The sequence below is a fragment of the Macrobrachium nipponense genome, chromosome 38 (assembly GCF_015104395.2).
Source record: "Macrobrachium nipponense isolate FS-2020 chromosome 38, ASM1510439v2, whole genome shotgun sequence".
NCBI lineage: Eukaryota > Metazoa > Arthropoda > Malacostraca > Decapoda > Palaemonidae > Macrobrachium > Macrobrachium nipponense.
The window spans coordinates 10,291,208-10,313,880 of record NC_061098.1 but is presented as its reverse complement, the minus strand read 5'-3'; the positions used below and the strand labels follow the sequence as shown (position 1 = coordinate 10,313,880).

Here is a 22,673-nt window from a genome sequence, read left to right as displayed (position 1 = left end):
TTACACGGTTGAATGCAGCACCTACGATCGGCTCCCCTTACTCGACGTCCTTGTGAGTAAGACGGAAGATGGCCTCCGTACTTCCGTCTACACAAAGAAAACCAACCTAGGACTTTGCCTCAATGGTGACAGCGAGTGCCCCGCCAGATTCAAAAGCACGACCTTCAGGGCCTTCGTCAGGAGAGCCCTCTCCCACTGCTCGACCTGGCAGGACACTCATCAGGAACTCGACCGCGCCTCCCAAGTACTCGTAAATAACGGGTATTCAAATAAATCAATAAGCAGAGAAGTCCGTACAGCCCTGGAGAAATGGTACGGTAGTGAGAGCCCGCAACCCCGCCCCCAGGATAATATCAAGCTGTATTATAAAGCCTTCATGAGTTCTCATTACCGTGAAGAAGAGGACTCAGTTAAGAAAATTATTTCTGAAAATGTATCCCCGACCGACGACACCAAAAATATCGACCTAATTATCTACTACCAGAATCGGAGGACGCGCGACCTTATTATGAAAAATAACCCCTCTCCACAGGTACGAGCACCCACTGAAGCAGACGCATGTGGTGTACCAGTATACATGCCCAGTCCGCGGTTGCAGCAGCGCCTACGTCGGTATGACTACCATGCGCCTGTCGAAGAGACTCTCATGCCACGCCCAAGAGGGGGCTATCAAGAATCACGCACGCACCAAACATCAAGAGGCCATCTCCCGGGATGTGATCATCCAAAACACGAAGATCATCGGGAAGGCCCCTGATGCCCGTCGGTTACGCCTGCTGGAGGCGCTTCTCATCCAGCAAGAGAAACCTACTCTAAATACGACGCAGGAAGAATTTCTCCTCCCTACGAGTATGAGAAGACCTGCCACCAACAATGACACCACCGAGCACGACAACTCCACGGAAGACAACGCCCCCGAACGAGATACTCCTGCAGCCAACCATAATCAAGTTAGCCGTGACGTCCCGCAGTGTAGCGAAACGCCCATCGACGTAACCGCGCCGCTAAGGAGGTCTAGGCGGCTGCAGGACTTACAGCATCGCAACCATCAACGCGTGGAAAGTGGCTTGAGACCCGGTTCAAGCCACCAATGAAAACGAAGACCTACCGCCACCAGCCAATAGTAGATCAGCATGGGGCAGACCCCCTGCTGTCAACTCTAAATATAAACGAGGACGGACACCGCTTCAAGATCAGTCCACCCTCAGCTTCCCAGCCCGAGGATGTCTGGCAGCTCCAGACGAAAGCTCGCTTGCTTCAAGAAAGAGAGAGAGAGAGAGAGAGAGAGAGAGAGAGAGAGAGAGAGAGAGAGACATATATATATCGTTAAAGACTTTGATAACTATGGTATCATAGTTTATCTGTAAAATTCAAATATATACACCAATTTAGACTGTATTTAATAATTATAATAATAATAATAATAATAATAAAAATATATGGGGCAGAGGAAAACACCATCAGCTTCCTCAAAAATACAATGCACAACTGGAATACAATACTTACAAGCTCTGGAATAAGACTAGCAGAGGTTAATATCAGGAGCGGGATCTTCCAGGGCGATTCACTGTCCCCACTACTCTTCGTAGTAGCCATGATTCCCATGACAAAAGTACTACAGAAGATGGATGCAGGTACCAACTCAAGAAAAGAGGCAACAGAATCAACCATCTGATGTTCATGGACGACATCAAGCTGCATGGTAAGAGCATCAAGGAAATAGATACCCTAATCCAGACTGTAAGAATGTATCTGGGGACATCAGGATGGAGTTTGGATTAGAAAAATGCGCCTTAGTCAACATACAAAAGGGCAAAGTAACGAGAACTGAAGGGATAAAGCTACCAGATGGGAGCAACATCAAACACATAGATGAGACTGGATACAAATACCTGGGAATAATGGAAGGAGGGGATATAAAACACCAAGAGATGAAGGACACGATCAGGAAAGAATATATGCAGAGACTCAAGGCAATACTCAAGTCAAAACTCAACGCCGGAAATATAATAAAAGCCATAAACACATGGGCAGTGCCAGTAATCAGATACAGCGCAGGAATAGTGGAATGGATGAAGGCAGAACTCCGCAGTTTAGATCAGAAAACCAGGAAACATATGAAAATACACAAAGCACTACACCCAAGAGCAAATACGGACAGACATAACACGAAAGGAAGGAGGGAGAGGACTACTAAGTATAGAGGACTGCATCAACATCGAGAACAGAGCACTGGGGCAATATCTGAAAACCAGTGAAGACGAGTGGCTAAAGAGTGCATGGAAAGGACTAACAAAAGTAGATGAAGACCCAGAAATATACAGACAGGAGAATGACAAACAGAACAGAGGACTGGAACAACATTCCAATGCACGGACAATACATGAGACAGACTAAAGAACTAGCCAGCGATGACACATGGCAATGGCTACAGAGGGGAGAGCTAAAGAAGGAAACTGAAGGAATGATAACAGCGGCACAAGATCAAGCCCTAAGAACCAGATATGTTCAAAGAACGATAGACAGAAATAACATCTCTCCCATATGTAGGAAGTCCAATACGAAAAATGAAACCATAAACCACATAGCAAGCGAATGCCCGGCACTTGCACAGAACCAGTACAAAAAGAGGCATGATTCAGTGGCAAAAGCCCTCCACTGGAGCCTGTGCAAGAAACATCAGCTACTTTGCAGTAATAAGTGGTACGAGCACCAACCTGAGGGAGTGATAGAAAACGATCAGGCAAAGATCTTCTGGGACTATGGTATCAGAACAGATAGGGTGATACGTGCAAATAGACCAGACGTGACGTTGATTGACAAAGTTAAGAAGAAAGTATCACTCATTGATGTCGCAATACCATGGGACACCAGAGTTGAAGAGAAAAGAGAGGGAAAAAAAAAGGGAAAAAAATGGATAAGTATCAAGATCTAAAAATAGAAATAAGAAGGATATGGGATATGCCAGTGAAAATTGTACCCATAATCATAGGAGCACTAGGCACGATCCCAAGATCCTTGAAAAGGAATCTAGAAAAACTAGAGGCTGAAGTAGCTCCAGGACTCATGCAGAAGAGTGTGATCCTAGAAATGGCGCACATAGTAAGAAAAGTGATGGACTCCTAAGGAGGCAGGATGCAACCCGGAACCCCACACTATAAATACCACCCAATCGAATTGGAGGACTGTGGTAGAGAAGAAAAAAAAAAAAAAATAATAATAACTAAATTAATTCTTTGAATTTCTAGTCAGTGGCCCCTTTGGTGGGCTTGTTCCAGATGAATGGAGTTCACCTTCTGAATTGATAATAATAATAATAATAATAAATAATAATAATAATAATAATAATAATAATAATAAAGGATGTGGGATATGCCAGTGGAAATCGTACCCATAATCATAGGAGCACTAGGCACGATCTCAAGATCCCTGAAAAGGAATCTAGAAAAATAGAAGCTGAAGTAGCTCCAGGACTCATGCAGAAGAGCGTGATCCAAGAAACGGCGCACATAGTAAGAAAAGTGATGGACTCCTAAGGAGGCAGGATGCAACCCGGAACCCCACACTATAAATACCACCCAGTCGAATTGGAGGACTGTGATAGAGTAAAAAAAAAAAATAATAATAATAATACTTTATTAAAAGTAATGGCTACTTCAGCAGCGTTACACTTGTAGAAATTCTTCTCTATTTTGCGAATAGCGGCTTTTTCCGTGCTACTTAAACAGGCTAGTAGAGCGCCTATAGAGGTCATGGTCAAATACAGGGTCAAAATAGGTGTATATATTTGAATTTTACAGATAATCTATGATACCATAGTCATCAAAGTCATTAACGATTTTCTCTCTCTCTCTCTCTCTCTCTCTCTCTCTCTCTCTCTCTCTCTCTCCCTTAAAGCGAGCTTTCGTCTGGAGCTGTCAGACATCCTCGGGCTGGGAAGCTGATGTTGGACTGATCTTGGTGCGGTGTCCCTTCCTCCTTATATCACAGAACTCAAAACTACATAAAATTTTTATTAATTTTTTTTAATATTTGAAAAAAAAAAATAAAAAAAAGAAAAATTCTATCTACTTATTTCATGTTCAGAAAGCAGAATTTTTGGACTGGATAAAATGGTCAGAGGATGATAATGATACTCTAGTCTCTCTCTCTCTCTCTCTCTCTCTCTCTCTCTCTCTCTCTCTCTCTCTCTCTAAAAGCCATCAAGAATAGCCAAACCGAACTTACTTGAAAATGTACTCAGCTCTACACACCTGCAAATAAATTACAAGAATTATCATAAGTGATATTTTTAGTGACACATTTCAGTGAATGAATTCAGATATTATAAGGACTTTTCACACAGTGCACCATTTAATTGATAGGTGTGTATGTATGGTTTATGAATGTATGTATTCAAGTACGTATGTATGCACGTCCATAGCTCACTCCCTTCCCAACAGAAAAGGAGGGACCTTATATTGTATACCTTGGGAGGAACCTTACCTTACAGTTCGTTCGGGTTGGCCCAGGCCCCTCAGTGTGAGGCACCTCTAATGTCTACCAGAGGATAGCTAATGCATCTCCCGGTATATTTTTGCAAAAGACAAAAGAGATAAAGGTGGGAGAAGATAAAGGATTAATCTTACAACAAAGGGGATTATTCCCATTTCACTTCTGAACGAGTTTCCCTTGAGATTTTCAACCGCATATTCACACGAAGCCGATGCCCGATTTGTGAATGGGAATTAAATGAGAGATTACGTGGGTAATAAACAAACTGAATGGGGATGTATTGGGAATGGGATATCCACTGGCATGTGGGTAGGGGGGAGGTGGGAAATAATGGGTGCCTATCACTGCTTTTTATTGCATGTGGGAACGAAGGTATTAAATGGATGGGGTGTAGTCTTCAGTATCAGCTATCAGATAACAATAGCCTTCGAACTCCACAAGTAAATTCACTGCACCATTCAACCTTCTCCTGTCCAGCTCCTCTATATGCCGGTCAAGTATTTCCAATCTGTAACCCCCGTTGTCCTAATACCACTACGTGCCAATCACAGCCCCGAACGTCATTACTCAATACCGCTTGCAGCCAATCACAGCCCCGAACGTTATCACATCCTTCTGCCAATGGGAGGATAACTACACGCACCACCAAGAGAGAGAACGACATGACGTCATGGAATAGCCACCGCCGACATCTATTTCGTTATTCTAAAGTCTCACCACAAGATATTATCACTGTTGATAAAATAATAATGTACTACTCTATACTTGACATACCTCAAAGTAACCCATAATGACACCTCCCAGTTGCTTTGAGATGAGAAGGTGAAGTCTATAAAAGTAAGATAAATGTCACAGACTGTCTGTATGGGCAGCAAGCAGCATTAGGTTAGGATCTTTAGGTAATAGGATAGGAATTTTTTCTTAAGATACTCTAAGAATGAAGGTAGGTGAGGAATAATAGTTACAGTGGGATGGCGAAACATTACATGGCTGCATGAATTTTCACTATTTGCATGGATATTTTAAAAGTTTCACTTCCCAATTACCTCGTTAATCTTTTTTTACTGTAGTGATCTTATCCTCATCCATTATGGCAATCCTTCCATTGATTATTCTTATGACACTGCCTCCTTACACTCTACAATGCTGACTCCAAGCTCTCTCCGTTTAGAGTACAGTACTGTACTGAGTGTGCAGTAAGTATTCTAATTCACAATTTTTGTTCCTTTATTTTCTAATGCGGTTATTTTTCCTTTTTTTCTTCCCAGATGCAAGGCCTATAATAGCGGCCAATTACTGGTCTTCATGAATGAGATATATGATAACTTTATGCAGACACGTCTCCTTGATGGTGCGCTGAGCCAAAACAAAAACAAAAAAAAAAAAAAAAAAAAAAAAAAAAACCTGCCCAAAGTACAGTTTCCCAGTCAGATATTGTTAGGTCTTCTGATGACAAATACAAGTTTACTGTCAAGAGTAGTGGTGACACTGATTTACAGTACATAGTAGATCTGGAAACTGGTATATATGACTGCAAATTTGGTCAGATGGGTCAAACATGTAAACACCAGGTAGTATGCTCAGAAGTTTTCCTTGTGCAGTTGCCACAGATTTTAAACAAGACTGGCAAACAGACAGTGGCTAGCAGGTATAGTTCTCGGGAAAGAAATTGTGCCCGCTCTTGATTTCTTTGCCGACTTAAAAGACTGTATTGATAAGCAAGAAAACTCCAGTGGTGTGTCTGGTAATAGTGATGTACCAGCTATGTCTTCATCCACGTCATATAGCATAGAGAAACAAGATCATAGCATGCACAATGAGTCTGCTATACCTTATGATCACAACAGTCACTTTGTGAGGGAAGAGCTGCTTACATCCATGGAAATTGTGCTTATAAATGAAAATGATGAATTTGTTGCAAATAATGAGAAGCCACCAAGAGCAGGTATAGAAACATTAAATGAACTAAACAGGACTTTGCTAGAGCTGTTAAGCAAATATGATGATGATGATGTTCATACAGGTTTGCAGAAGTTTACAAAGAAACTAAAAGGAGTTAAAACGTCCAACCAGTTGACCATCATTTTATACAATGCACCTCAAGCAAGCATTTATGGACACACCTTCCATGTGCTCCTAGTCACCCAGATCATGTTGTGTACATGAATTTTGATTTTGTTTGTATTGATTGGTGGATCTCTAGAGGAAATGCAGGTAATGATAGATTTCCAGGTAAGATAGGTTGTGTTAGTAGAGTTTCATTTTAATTCAAGAACCCCTGCATTTATTACTTCTACATTAGGTATGTGATAGCTTCTTTTTAAATGAAGTGTTTATGGCGAGACTGTCACAGACAGTCTGGCCATAAATGTCCAGTCTTTTTTATGCCTTTTGGCGGTCACTTGTAATTTTGGAGTTTAAAAGACTCTTGTTCAGCACTTTATGATCTGTTTATTCTATTCTGAAGGTTGTAAATCCTTTTCCTGAAAATAATTATGATGCTTGGGAACATCAGTAGATCCCGCTGATACATGGCAGTAGAAGAAAACTGTTGCTCATAAACAAAGTTACTCATAACCGGAAGGATCACTATTATATTTTTCACATTTGTGACATTCTGTACACATACACAGTAACTTTGTGAAACATTATACAGTTTTGTTTCAGATACGCCACATTTGAATGACAGTAATGCTTTTATTATTTTTGTCATTCTTTCTGGTCATTTTCTGTTTATTATGATATGTTATGCAATGAGAATTAAAAAATCAGTGTGGTTTTGACTGGTAATCTCTGCTGTTCATATGGACTCTTCCTAACCTACTCGGCATCGAGTCATTACTATAACAACTTTATGAGTGTCTTATGAGAGTTTGGAATAACTGAATAGGCGTCGGCAGTGGGTATTCCATGACATCATGTTGTCTCACGCTCTCTTTCAGTGGCATAAGTAGTAGTTATCCTCCCTTTGGCCGAAGGATGTTCTCTTCCGCCATATCGAAAAATACAATTGGCTAATATACCAGTTAAAAAGTTATTCTTGGAGGGCACGTTCTCGAAGACAACTCGAAGAAAAATCGCCTTCGTCATGGTAACACCAGGGCCCAGAAAAAAGTTACGCTTTATTTTCGCTTACCTAAGAAAAGATGCATTTGATGAAGTAAAAATACAATTGGTTAGTTCTTGTTCACCATGTCTGTCTGTCTGTCTGTCTGTCTCTCTCTCTGAAACGACACAGTATAGAGTAGTACATTATTATTATGAGACTTTTGACTAACGAAGTAGGCTTGGCGGTGGTTATTCCATGACGTCATGTCGTTCTCTCTCTCGCTGGTGTGCGTGTAGTTATCCTCCCATTGGCAGAAGACTGTGATGACATTCGGGGATGTGACTGGCTGCGAGCGGTATTGTATGATGACGTTCGGGGATGTGATTGGCGCGTAGTGGTATTAGGACGACGGGGTTTACAGATTGGAAATGTGCCACCCCAGTCTACCCATCCATTTCTTGGTTTTCATCTCCTCTCTCCCAATAACACTTTTGTTTTTCCTTCTAACCAATCGTCATTCTTTCCAGATGATTTGACTTTGGATACTTTCATGGGGAAACTTATTTCTTTTAATAACCAAAGATATGTGGCATCATTTTTTACCATATGTGCCAAACCTCACATTACGCGAGGTCGGCACAGGTCAGGTGTTCCTTTACTAGTTTAACCTCAAACCAGCTATCATTTCAAAGAACTACTGTGGTCTAGCTGCCATTGTGATAGGACCCTATGGAGAGTCAAAGAGGAAACAGTAAGGCAAACGACAGGTCTCAAAACCACAAACAATGGAATAACGTTGAGTGAGGAATTTAAATGGGTAAGTAGACGTGGCAACGCGGCTTTTTGCAAACATGGCCACGCCCTCTTGATCTTTCAGCGTTTGGCAGACTATAGGAGAGAAGCATGTGAGTAATTATTCGCTGATTAATACTATTTGTGGGTTTAGGTAAAATGAAACGAGCCAAGGCGCTAAAGAATGAAAAAAAAATGAACTAAAACTGAAGACATTATCAACACCAACGGCTTATGGATAAACATGATGAATCAACAGGAGAGTTCTCTTCAACATTACTTATTCTCACAAGGCTTTCAAGGAGACTAAATAATTATACTTGAATGCTGTGGCACAACACAAGGTTTTTCTGGTTAAGGGTAATGTTGTGGTCAGTTTTTTTTTTTTTTTTTTTTTTTTTTTTTTAATTTTTTTTTTTTTTTTTTTTTTTTTTAAACCACTTCCCTCATTTTATGCATTATGACTTTTCGTTCGACTTTTCGTGTCCTGTGGTTTGTGTGTTCCTGCTATGTTTTCAATGCCACCCAGCTCTACAATGTTTGTCAACACATTGCTATATTTCTATATACATACTATAATTATACAGTACAAGTATTATTATTATTATTATTGTTGTTATCATTATTATTGTTGTTATTATTATTTTTATTATTATTATTATTATTATGAAACTGGTTGATCAATTTTCTAACCAAATTATACCTTGAGCTGAAGAAATCGTAGTTTATTATTATTATTATTATTATTATTATTATTATTATTATTATTATTTAAGGTGTCAGTAAGCCAGTACTCAGAAAACTTTTGATGTATTTTTCTTCGTTATAGAAAATCATGTGAGAGAGAGAGAGAGAGAGAGAGAGACGCCCATCTGCGTGATAAGTCAAGTAGCTGATCACTTTTGGGGGTTTTTGCTCCAGAGATAAGCGAACCGGATTCCAAAAGATGCTAATGTCATCCTTAGTCTTAGAAGTGGATGCTCGGCCATGCAGGCAATATAGCTCTCTCTCTCTCTCTCTCTCTCTCTCTCTCTCTCTCTCTCTCTCTCTCTCTCTCTCTCTCTCTCTGTTACTTTTTCAATGATTATTAGCTGATCGATTCCTCCCAGTCCCTGCAATACTTCTGAAATTCCTTTTTCTAAAGCAAAGTTCGTTGCTCTCTCTCTCTCACTCTAATAACTACAGATGCCAGTCCTTCAGGCCTGTGGAAAATAACGGTTATAAACATTGAACTTTCAGGTAAAAAAAAAAAAAAATAAATAAATAAAGGCGATCATATACTCTGTTAATGATAGGCGCCACACGCAAGAGGCTACTTGGAAAATCTTTACTATCTAATGGTAGCAGCAGCAATATTCCAGGCGCTGAACACACACACACGCGATACTTCTAATGTCATGAAGTGTTAACAATCTGATGACTGCTGTGTGATTGGTAGCTGTGAAAACAGCGACGATTTCAACAGGCTTGCTGTTAAATGGTCCTGTGGAGTAGCATTCTGCTCGTGCAGAGAGGTCAAGAACATCTCCCTTTTTTGAGGGGGTTGGGTTTTGGGGGGGGGGGGGGGGTGGATAGCTGGGCAGGACGGGATATGGCACTGGAGACCTCTTAGCACCTGGCGAAGAGACGTTGAACTATACCTACATTTATGTGGGTGAGGAATGGTCGGAGAATGGTCGAGAAGACGCGGCAGCCGCCAGCCAGATATCTTGACCAGTTTGACAGTGACTTCTGGGTGGAATGATTGTTGGTGTTGTTTTTTCAAGATTTTTGTAACTTTTTGGTATTTTCGTACCAAGGTAAGTTTCTAACTGTTACTTCTAGGTTATTGTGTGTAAGATATTGTTAGAGTATATGTAATTAGCTATAAGTTAATATATAGTCATTATAAATACGTCAGGTTTTCGGTTTGGTAGTCAATCATTACCTAAAACATGCTCTCAGGGTGGAACGGATGGAGCAGAATGGGATAGTATCCCGTTCTGCCCCGTCACTTTTTATTGGAATAGGTTTGTAATTTTTTTTTTTTTATTCCAGATGGTGCGGACATATTTTAGGAAAACCGAGAGACAAAAATGGGATGTAAATGCAATGAAGATGGCAGTTGAAGCTGTTTTATCGTCTGAAATGGGGTTTTTGAAGGCTGCTAACCAATATAATGTACAGAAATCAAGCCTTGAAAGATATGTAAAAAAATCTAAGAACAATCCTGACTATAAGGTTGATAAATCAGATGGAAAATATAAAAATGTATTTACACCGGAACAAGAAGAAGAACTGGTGTCATATCTAAAGACAATGGAGAGCAGGCTTTTTGGTTTGACTATGAAAGAACTTAGATCATTAGCATATGAATTGGCAGAAAAAAATGGATTATCGCACAGATTTAATACAGAAACGTGTCTAGCAGGGCAAGATTGGGTAAAAGGTTTCCTTGATAGGCATCCTACTTGTCTGTTCGTAGTCCAGAAAATACTACTAGTGGTGCAAGAGCTATGGGATTTAATAAGGTTGCAGTTTCAAAATTCAACTCTCTTCTTAACGAAGTTATTGTTAAGCACAAGCTGACTCCTGATAAAATATTTAACAGCGATGAAACCGGCGTGTCGGTTAACCCAAAAAGTCAGACTAAGATAATAGCACTCAAGGGAAAAAGGCAAGTAGGGTCTATAACATCTGGAGAAACAGTGACAGCAGAGGTCTGCATGTCGGCATCTGGATTGTACATGCCTCCAATGCTTATCTTTCCAAGAATGAAGAAAAAGCAAGAGTTTGAACTTGGGTTTCCTCCAGGAAGCTGGTGTGAAGTTCACCCTTCGGGTTGCATGAATGCCGATTTATTTCTAGTGTGGTTTCGCAAGTTTATCAAGTTCTCAAAGGCCACAAAAGAATCACCTGTTCTTCTTATTTTATATGGGCATTCGACCTATACAAAAAACTTGGAGCTGCTTGAAATGGCAAGAGAAAATGGAGTTGTTCTATGTCTGCCGCCTCATACATCGCACAAACTGCAACCGTTAGATGTCACGTTTTTCAAGCCCCTTAGTATCTACTATGGCGAAGAACTCAGAAAATGGCTGAGAAGTAACCCAGGAAAAGTTGTGACTCTATTCCAAATATCAACAATCTTTGGTCCGGCATTTGTCCATGCTGCGACAATGTCAACTGCTATAAATGGTTTCAGGAAAACGGGAATATGGCCACCTGATCTAAACATTTTTGAAGACGTGGACTTATTGCCTGCTGCAACCACCGACATTCAGCTGGAAAACAATGAATGTTCCCCTGAAAAGTCTACTGATGGTCAAGATTACAATTTGACAACTGAATCTTCAATGCCCACTCAGCCACCGATCAAGAAGACAAAAAAAGGAAACTCCTGTAATGAACCACAACCCGGGTGTTCATGGATGCAAGATGCCCCGGGCACAATTGCAACTTCTCAGCCAAAGTCAGCTTTCCAGACTTCACCTGAAGCTCTCATACTGATTCCATTGATAAAGCAAAATACAAAACGAACTTCAAGGAAGAAAGGGAAAACCGTCATAACGACAGAAACTCCTTACAAAAAAGAATTGCAGGATTCTATTTCCCTGAAAGCTGGAAAAGAAGAAGAAAAAGAAAGAAAAAAAAGAGAGAAGAGTTTCAAAGCTGCCGCTAAAGAAAAGTCTAATAAGAAAAGCCTCTTTACATCAAAGTGTTCCCACAAATCAAAGAAGATGGAGAAGAAGGCGGAGGATAGCGAGTCGGTAGATGACGAAGAATGCCTTTACTGCAGGGAATTCTACTCTGTTTCAAATGAAGGTTGGGTCACTTGCCAGAAATGTTTCAAGGGGGCGCACAACAAATGTGCTGACGTAGACAGCAAAGATGATGAAGAAATTTTGATTTGTGAATTTTGCCAACAGAACAAGTAGACTAGAGAAGTTTTAATGGATAGGCCAACTAAACTTTCCCTATGCCATTCTGCCCCGTATGTGGGGCAGAACGAGAAATTTGCTGACTTAAAAAAAAAAAAAAAAAAAAAAAAATTTAAAAAAAATTAAAAAAAAATAACTTAACTTTTTTGTTTTTTTCTTATTGGCATTAATGTTACTCAACTATATAAAGTAATGTTTCATACCTTCAATATGTTTTTCTTTTTATTATCCATTTAAAAAAAAATGGTTAAACATTTTTGGTATATTACTATATTCCACTCCGCATCTTGTACCATTTTTTGCATATAACTATATTCAACTTAGTATCATATAGCAATTATTGTACGTATATTACTAAATTCCAGCCAGAATCTATTTTGCCAATATCACTAAATTCCACTTAGAATCCTATATTATTTTTTTATTGCTAACAAAAAATGCTTTGCAATTTCCCCTTCAGGGTTCATCATATTGAGTTTTGAGATATTTTTAATTGCAGTTTTAATTGATGATTTGCGTAAGAGATTTTAACTGATTCACTTTTCATTCATCTAAACCATTTCATTCAATCATATAACCCTGCAGTGCTGAATGACCTTTACAGGTCCCAGCTCTTGGGCTATGCCCTAAATTCCATAGTCAGTCAATTAATCAATCTAACTTGAAGCTATAAATGTTGAAATGTTGTTTTCCTACGTTACCGGAACGATTTCAATTTATTCTGAGGAAAGTTTAACCTTCCCTAATACCTCCTGTTTACCGATGAGAAGCTATTTTATTAATTATGCTGCTTTTCTTCTTTTTTTTCAGGCAAGAAACCTGAGCGTGAAAAACATCAAGGACGCGACGGCAAACTTGGCAAACGCGGCAGTAAGTAAAGTCATGCATATATTATTTTTTTTTCTTTGTACAAAATTATAAAGATATCTGTTGTAATCTCGCGCGAACATCATATATATATATATATATATATATATATATATATATATATATATATATTATATATATATATACAAAGTGTGATGAATCTCTTTTTGAATTCATTTTATCACGGACCTTACGTGGATTTATTTATTTATTCATTTTTTGGAATGACTGCATGCAATTTGAAATACAACTCTTGGTCAGGAAATGAATTTTGCTACTTTTTAAATTTTTTTTTTTCTTTGTACAAAAATTATATGATATCTGTGTAATCTCGCGCGAACCTCATATATATACAAAGTGTGATGAATATCCTTTTGGGGAAATTACATTTTTTAAATCCCCCCACCCCGCCCCTTTTACATGGATTAAATTTATTTTATTTATTTATTCATTTATTGAAATCACAGTGCATGCAATTTGAAATGCAACTATTGGTCAGGAAAAGAATTGTACTACTTTTTAAAAATTTTTTCTTTGTACAAAAATTATATGATATATGTGTAATCCGAGCGAACATCATATATATACCAAAGTGTGATGAATATATTTTTGAATTAATTTAATCACACTCCTTACGTGGATTTATTTATTTATTGAAATGACAGTGCATGCAAATTGAAATGCAACTATTGGTCAGGAGCAGGAATTTTCAGTGTAAATCTAACCTCGATCCGGAAATTCTCGAGAGTTGGTTTGTACTCCGGGAAACATTCCTGGAATCATATTCCCAAGGTTACTAGAGTTTTTGTGTTTCTCGCTTAATTTTGCAAAAAAAATTCCTGGTAATTTTCGGCGGGTTGGCGCAGTTGTTGTCCGAGAAATGCATGTGGAAATGGATTTGTTTCTTTATTTTTTTTTTTTTTAAGAATCACGACAGTGTGAATTCATTTCTCTCTCTCTCTCGGGAGTTTTTTTTTTTTTCAGAATCACGATGGTGTAGATGAATGTAGTAATTACATTTGCATTCATCTCTCTATTTTATATATATATATATATATAGATATATATAGTATATATATTGATATATAATAATATATATACATATTATATATTATATATATATATATATAAATATATATATTATATATAGATAGTATATATATATATATATAAATATATATATAAATATATATATAATAAATATATATATATATATATATATATATAATATATATATAAATATATATAATATATTAAATATATATATATGTAGGGTAATTCGCAGGGAAATATGACCTAACCAAACTTCCAATTACCTAATCTAACCTTGGACGTCGTGTCCTAAACTAAACTCATGGTGGGAGACTGCGCCCAAGGGAAACCATGCCCCCCCCCCCCCCCCCCCACCCCCCTCCCCCCCCCCCTCACCCCCCCTCCCCCCCCACTCCCCCTCCCCCCCTCCTCCTCACACCCCCCCTCCTCTCCCCCACTTCCCCCTCCCCCCCCTCCCCCCCCCCCCCTTCCCCCCCCCCCCTCCCTCCTCCTTCCCCCTCTCGCTCCCCCCCCCCCCCCCCCCCCCCCCTCCCCCCCCCCCCCCCCTCCCCCTCCTCCTCCCACCCCCTCCCCCCCCCCCATCCCCCCCCCCCCATATCCTCCCCCCCCCTATACTCCCCCTCCCCCCCACCCCCTCTATCCCCCCCCCCCCCCCTTCCCCCTCACACCCCCCTCCCCCACACCCCTCCCCCCCCCTCCCCCTCCTTCACCCCCCAAGGGAAGGGAGAAAGCTATGAACCCTCACTCTGGCATTCTACCCCCAAAAAAAAAAAATTATAGGGCCAATTTAGATTTAAAACACTGAATTCCGGCGGTCCAATTGCGAGCTAACATATTTCAATGTAATTCGTAAAATGTAAACTGCAGATAAAAACATAAAAACCAGTAAATTATGTAGCAGAGTATTGATAAGGATACTTACCCCAGATGACTTAGCAACCAACCTTTCAACCTCGCAGACTTAACCAACCCTTTCCTTAACCCTTTAACCCCCTAACCTCCCACTAACCTCAGTTGAGATATAGCCCTTTTATTAACCTGAAATGCGTTATTGATTTTCGTCAGATTCTGAAGTGATCGTCAGGCATTGAATTCAGTGTTGGTATTATTATATTATTATTATTATTATTATTATTATTATTATTATTATTCTTATTTTTTTTTTTTTGCTCTATCACAGGCCTCCAATTCGACTGGGTGGTATTTATAGTGTGTGGTTCCGGGTTGCATCCTGCCCCCTTAGGAGTCCATCACTTTTCTTAATATGTGCGCCGTTTCAAGGATCACACTCTTCTGCATGAGTCCTGGAGCTACTTCAGCGTCTAGTTTTTCTAGATTCCTTTTCAGGGATCTTGGGATCGTGCCTAGTGCTCCTATGATTATGGGTACGATTTCCACTGGTATATCCCATATCCTTCTTATTTCTATTTTCAGATCTTGATACTTATCCATTTTTCCCTCTCTCTTCAACTCTAAAGGTGTCCCATGGTATTGCGACATCAATGAGTGATAGTTTCTTCTTGACTTTGTCAATCAACGTCACGTCTGGGGGTCTATTTGCACGTAATCACCCTATCCGTTCTGATACCATAGTCCCAGAGGATCTTTGCGTGATCGTTTTTCTATCACTCCTCTGGTTGGTACTCGTACCACTTATTACTGCAAGGTAGCTGATGTTTCTTGCACAGGCTCCAGTGGAGGGCTTTTGCCACTGAATCATGCCTCTTTTTGTACTGGTTATGTGCAAGTGCCGGGCATTTGCTTGCTATGTGGTTTATGGTTTCATTTTTCGTATTGCACTTCCTACATATGGGAGAGATGTTATTTCCGTCTATCGTTCTTTGAATATATCTGGTTCTTAGGGCCTGATCTTGAGCCGCTGTTATCATTCCTTCAGTTTCCTTCTTTAGCTCTCCCCTCTGTAGCCATTGCCATGTGTCATCGCTGGCTAGTTCTTTAGTCTGTCTCATGTATTGTCCGTGCATTGGTTTGTTGTGCCACTCTCTGTTCTGTCTGTCATTCTCCTGTCTCTGTATTATTTTTTTCTGGGGTTTTTCTTCGTTCTCTAACTTTTATTAGTCCTTCTTTTCTTCCCATGCACTCTTTAGCCACTCGTCTTCACTGGTTTTCAGATATTGCCCCAGTGCTCTGTTCTCGATGTTGACGCAGTCCTCTATACTTAGCAGTCCTCTCCCTCCTTCCTTTCGTGTTATGTATAGTCTGTCCGTATTTGCTCTTGGTTGTAGTGCTTTGTGTATTGTCATTGTTTCCTGGATTTTCCTGGTTTTTAAATCTATGCTGCGGAGTTCTGCTTGTCCATTCCACTATTCCTGCGCTGTATCTGATTACTGGCACTGCCCATGTGTTTATGACTTTTATCATATTTCCGGCGTTGAGTTTCGACTTGAGTATCGCCTTGAGTCTCTGCATATATTCTTTCCTGATCGTGTCCTTCATCTTTTGGTGTTTTATATCCCCTCCTTTCATTATTCCCAGGTATTTGTATCCTGTCTCATCTATGTGTTTGATGTTGCTCCCATCTGGTAGGTTTATCCCTTCAGTTCTCGTTACTTTGCCTTTTTATTATTATTATTATTATTATTTGTTCTTTATACTATGAATATTCACAAGTGGGTACAGGTTTACTGACCACTCTCTCCACTTGGACAAATGGGTGATAACATGCTTTGACGTCATCGACATGATAATGTGAGAGTGGGGGAGGAGGAGGAGGAGGAGGGAGGGAGGGAAATAGGGGGGAGGGGGAAAAGAGGGAGGAGGGAGGTTGGGTCTTGTATATACGGTACGCGCTAATACCGACGAGTTGGTGTTATTATGATCATTATTACTTCGCTAGTCTTATGTATTAGAATTATTTATTGTTCTGTTATTATTATTATTATTATTATTATTATTATTATTATTATTATTATTGTTATTATTATCATTATTATTCCGCCTAAGATACTGTAATGATTCATTTCTTTACCAAGTAAAATGAAAATTTTGACAATGAGTGACCTATTCATGGTCACATATTTTCACTGGAAAACAACTTTATATATAAATAGTAAATAGTATAACAAATACGATGGCTACTGTATTAGTCAGAGATGGCTCTTAAGAAACGAGTAATTCCTACAGACATATTTAACATAAATAAAAAAATCTGAATTAAAAAGGTAATTTTTTTTCTGAATCTTGCATGTTGGGCTAAAAAGGTTGATTGATCATAGGTAAAGGTAAGCAAGAGAGAGAGAGAGAGAGATAGAGAGAGAGAGAGAGATTTCCACAGCAACTCCCGAATACCCCCAAGCTTCTTTACCACTAGGAGAACTTAACATGATTAGCAAATGACTGGTAGGGAGCTGCTTACACGCCGCCTAATTAAGGGGGATACCTTCCCCCTTCAACCCCGCCCCCCTCTCTCTCTCTCTCTCTCTGCGAGCTAGATGGAATATTTGGATATTCCTCATTAGGAAAAGCGCGCCGGAGACGACAGGCAAACGAGATGGGCTCTAAAACATTCATGGACACAGTTGGGTCAATTCTGGCTGTCCACACTTCCCTTCCATAATGGAGAGTCAGCTCAACAATCCCTTCACCTCTAGACAAATACTGAGACCTCTATCTCTCTCTTTCTCTCTTTTCAAATCTTCTGCAAAGATCCTACTACGTTCCTTGACTCTCCTAACGTATGGCTTTTTACTCTCTCTCTCTCTCTCTCTCTCTCTCTCTACAAGTTGTTGTTGATGTCTCACTACGAGATTCTGAAGAGATGATGAGGAAAAATTGCTTCTGTCTGTTGTCAAATTCACAAATGATTACGTAATTTTAATGAATACAAACAATTACTCAGACCTCTACGTGAGCTCATTCTTTGAAAATCGACAAAATCAATTCATATAAAACTGTAAACAACTAAAAACGAAATATAAGATGTGAAATAAATAAGTAAATAAATAAATTACGAAGCGATCAGAGGAATTCCTTGCATCCTGGAAGAAAATATATAAAATATTTATATAAGAAGAAGACAATGTCAACGAATAGACAGAAGCGCGGATTCGACAAGATTGACGAGTACGAAAAACTCACCCTGTAACGCAGTTACAAAAGCGCGCCAAGATTATAGTAGTCGGCCCTTTGACTCGGTATTTCAATATGTTTCGTTTAGTGTCTCAATGATTCACTGTTGTTGTAAGCCGGGTTGATGATTACACCTTGGTGGTCAGCCAGTCAGTCCGTTGTGTTCATCTTGTGCTGTGCTGTGCTGTGCTGTCCACCAGTATGGATTTCACCATTTCTATGACCAACAAAGGCAAAAAATGCTTAATGCACGACGGATATATATACAGAGTTGCTAGCACACTGACCGATGGATCCATATCGTGGCGATGTACGAACCAAAAATGTAAAGGTCGGATTAAGACAGACGGCACGATGACTGAAGTAATGACTCCAATACAATGTGAGCACAATCATGGCAAGGACGAAAAAAAACTCAAAAAACAGCAAATACGTGCAACAGTGAAAAGGAAGGCGGCTGCAGACTTGACGGCCAGGCCTGCAAACCTCATCAGAATTGAACTACAAAAAAACTTCTCTGACAATGAACTCAAATCTGCCGATGTGAGATCGATAGCACAATCATTATACAGAGAAAGACGAAAAGCGTATCCAGTATCACCTCAAACTCGTCAGGAAATACACCACCAGGCTCTTAATTCTAAGACTAATGCTTCTACAAACAAAGGGGAAGATTTTATCCTGGAAAATCATCTCGGACAGGTTTGGTTATTCTTTCATGTAGTAAAACAAATCTAGAATTTTTTTGATAAACGCTGCTTGAGATCATCTGGCTAACGGAAGAGGTGAGCGATCGTTAACGTATCAGCAACGTTTGCCGCGCTTTTGATATGCCAATCCGCGCTTTCGTGTAAAACGCCGTTATGACATCCGTGCGCAAGAGTCGAAGTCCCACGAATCCCGAAGCAGTCACCTTGGCGGCCTTGCGTTGCTGCTGCTGGGCGGAGAGAGCGCTACTATAGGCCTTACTTACTTTTAGCATATGATCAAAATTTCATTGACGTGCGCTTCTATGCCGCGGCGAATTGTGATTATAACTTCTAAAGAGTTAGAAGGTAAGGTCTAAAATAGAATGCTTTACCGATAATTAGTGTAACACTCCACAGACGGAAAATGGTCTTTAATACGACGCGAAGTGAATAGAGGGAAGTCGATATAATATGTGGTTTAAATAAGGAGAGCAAGATAAGAGTTTGTTGGGTAATGAACACGTGTACCAATGTTAAAAATTTAACGCATTAAGGACCAAAGGACGTTCATTATTATTCTTTTTTTTCTCTCTCTCCAAATCTTCAGAAAAGATCCTTAATATTATTATTATTATTATTATTAGTTTATACTTTTAACTCGTGTATCTAAATTATGTATTGTATTGTCTCAACTTTGTAAATTCCTTGTACTAGATAGCACAGAGTTGGAATCAAAGAGATTATTATTATTATTATTATTATTATTATTATTATTATTATTATTATTATCTCCCACATGAACGCCCGTACATCTTCCCCCAGGTGACAATCGACTAATGTATGCAATACGTACAATTCATGTATTTTAATACTGAACTTAATGCCACAAGGGCGTTTAATTAATAACAGTAGATGGATTCGGCCTTAATAATGTAATCAGATTTCCTTGAATACGTTTAATGTGCATCTTCCAAATCTTCACCTTACACCTTTCCTTTCCCCTAAAAGTATATAGTACACCCTTTTCCTTCAGTCAAGCAGACGCTAGTGCTACTACCCATTTTAATCCTATCTGCCTACTTAAATTCAATATCCCCGACAAACACAGCGACCTTCTCCAGGCCACTAAGTAAAGGATACCTTCCATAATTCAGCCCTGGTTATGACGGGCAAGAATTTTGTAAAAGGAGGCGTAGGCTTGGAGGGAGGGAGGGAGAATCAGATCAGGTAGGCCCACGGTAGGCCTAACACCACGCCGAGAACCTGGTGGTAGCGGTGGATTCGATTAGGTCGAACGAATTTAGGCCTAAGCAGGGCGGGAGAAGAGGGGAAACTCCTCTCCTTAAGGAAGTGAGCGCCAATTTCATGCCTGGCCCAGGTATACGAAGCACAGACTGTTTCGATAGGTAGGTGATGATTGATTGACTGACTGTAGGCTGCTATATATATAGATATTTGCTTTCCCTGGACAAGCAATTATGATTCTGTTTTTTAATCATGTTTATTATAAATAACGCTGTCACATACATACATATAATATATATATATATATATATATATAATTATATATATATATATATATATATATCTAATAAAAGGAGCCCATAAAAACACCAAAATGTAGAGAGAAAAGTACTATATTTCAGAGACTGCTGTCTCTCTCTTCAGGTATATGAATGAGAAAAGTTTACAGAAAAGGTGGTATTTATACCAAGAGATTCGTCCACAAGTAAGCCAATTTAGGTCACCCACGCTGATAATCTTCCTTTAATCTTCTTAAGAAGATTATCAGCGGGGTGACCTAAATTGGCTTACTTGTGGACGAATCTTCTTTGGTATAAAATACCACCTTTTCTGTAAACTTTTCTGCATTCAATATACCTGAAGATGAGAGACCAGGCAGTTCTCTGAAATATAGTACTTTTCTCTCTACATTTTGGTAGTTTTTATGGGTCTCCTTTTATTAGATGGAATTCTGTTGTTACAGAACACTTTTACCAGTCATATATATATTATATATATATATTATAAAGGACACATAAAAACCCATAAGTACTATATTAAGCAGTCTATGAAATATAGTACTTACTTTCTATATTTTGGCGTTTGTATGGGTTCCTTTTGTTATTATAATATATATATATACATATATATATATATATATATATATATATATATATATATATATATATAAATACATACATACATACATACGCACACACACTGTAACCCTACACACCACCATATTGCCTGTGAACATTTGAAACCGTTCGTAACTCTATCAAATCCTTTGAGAGAGAGAGAGAATTTATCCCACCTCGTCTTCTCTCACTAATTGAAGATTTTATTTACACTTGAGTATCTTGCCGAGTTTGTCGCTGACTATTTTAACGACTCTGAACACTTTTGTGGCCTTCGTATTATTGTCGCTGGCAGAACACGACTAGACAAGCGTCAAGAGACAACGCTTCATTGGCCAAAAAAGAAAACAAAAAATTAATAAATAAAATAAAATAAATAAATAAAAAATCTTTTATGAATCTTACATAAGCTAGAATTTCTTGTTAGCCTTGTACATAATAATAATAATAATGTGAGAATTTCACGCTACTTCTTTCAAAAAAAAAAAAAAAAAAAAAAAAAAAAAAAAAAAAAAAATATATATATATATATGTATTTATATATATATAGTCTATATATATATATATAGTCATATATATATATATATATATATATTATATATATATATATATATATATATATTTCGCAGGACCACAACATTCAAAATACAAGAAGCTATTAGGTAACTGATGACCATTTAATCAAACAAAAGATAACGATATCATTTTTAACAAGAACTCACAGGCTATAACCAATGTTTATGGACTGATTATATATATATATATATATATATATATATATATATATATATATATATATATATAATATAGTAAGGTATGAAACACATTTAATTGCCGATTTGTAATTAAGCTAGAAAAACACAATTTTGTTTCCCCTTAAAAACTAAATATGGAAAAGATAAAAGAAAATATGGACTGGATATATATATAGTAAGGTATGAAAACGCACATTTAATTGCCGGTTTATAATTAAGCTAGAAAACCAGAAAATTCTGTTCCCCCCTCAAACTAAAAATAGAAAAGATAAAAAAAAAAACAAAAAAACTGAACAGCAGTGCTGTGCCTCCCACTTAATAATGTGTTTTGAAGGCTGTGCCATTAGCACGGAAAGTTGCCGCATTAACAGCCAGTTGTGTGTCCTCGGCCTTAATTGGGCCCATTACCGCTCTTTTTCCTGATTGGTCGTCACTCGTTAAGCCCAGTGCAGTGGGTCGGAATTAGCCCAAAACCAGTAGACGTTTTTTCCGCGAATCAGTAGGTGTCTTGATTGGTGCCTGTCCGGCAAATAATAAATAAATATATACTAATAAATAAATAAATATATATATATATATATCTATATATATATATATATATATATATATATATATATATCTATCTTATCTAATATAATTTTTTTTTTTATTTTTTTTTTTTTTTCGTTCGTTCTAGAGTTTCGTGCCTTTTCTATGTCTTTATGCGCTAATGCATTCGGCTATCTCGCTTTTTCATCTTTTCCTTCGTGACAAAAACCTTTATTTATACATATAGCATCACGTTCTATATACTTTCGTGATCAAGTTATTCATTCATATATATA

General features: G+C 38.5%; 1 protein-coding gene and 1 pseudogene across 2 annotated transcripts in view; both read left to right on the top strand.

Moving 5' to 3' along the window:
* Window positions 1–22,673, top strand: part of LOC135209619 (jerky protein homolog-like) — an 82,206-nt gene that overhangs the window by 16,941 nt on the left and 42,592 nt on the right. For both annotated transcript variants that reach the window (XM_064242322.1, XM_064242323.1), the window contains one exon: window positions 13,066–13,125. In XM_064242322.1, coding sequence (XP_064098392.1) covers window positions 13,066–13,125 — 60 coding nt within the window. The remainder of the gene's footprint in view (window positions 1–13,065; window positions 13,126–22,673) is intronic.
* On the top strand, window positions 5,285–6,732 carry LOC135209475 (uncharacterized; annotated as a pseudogene).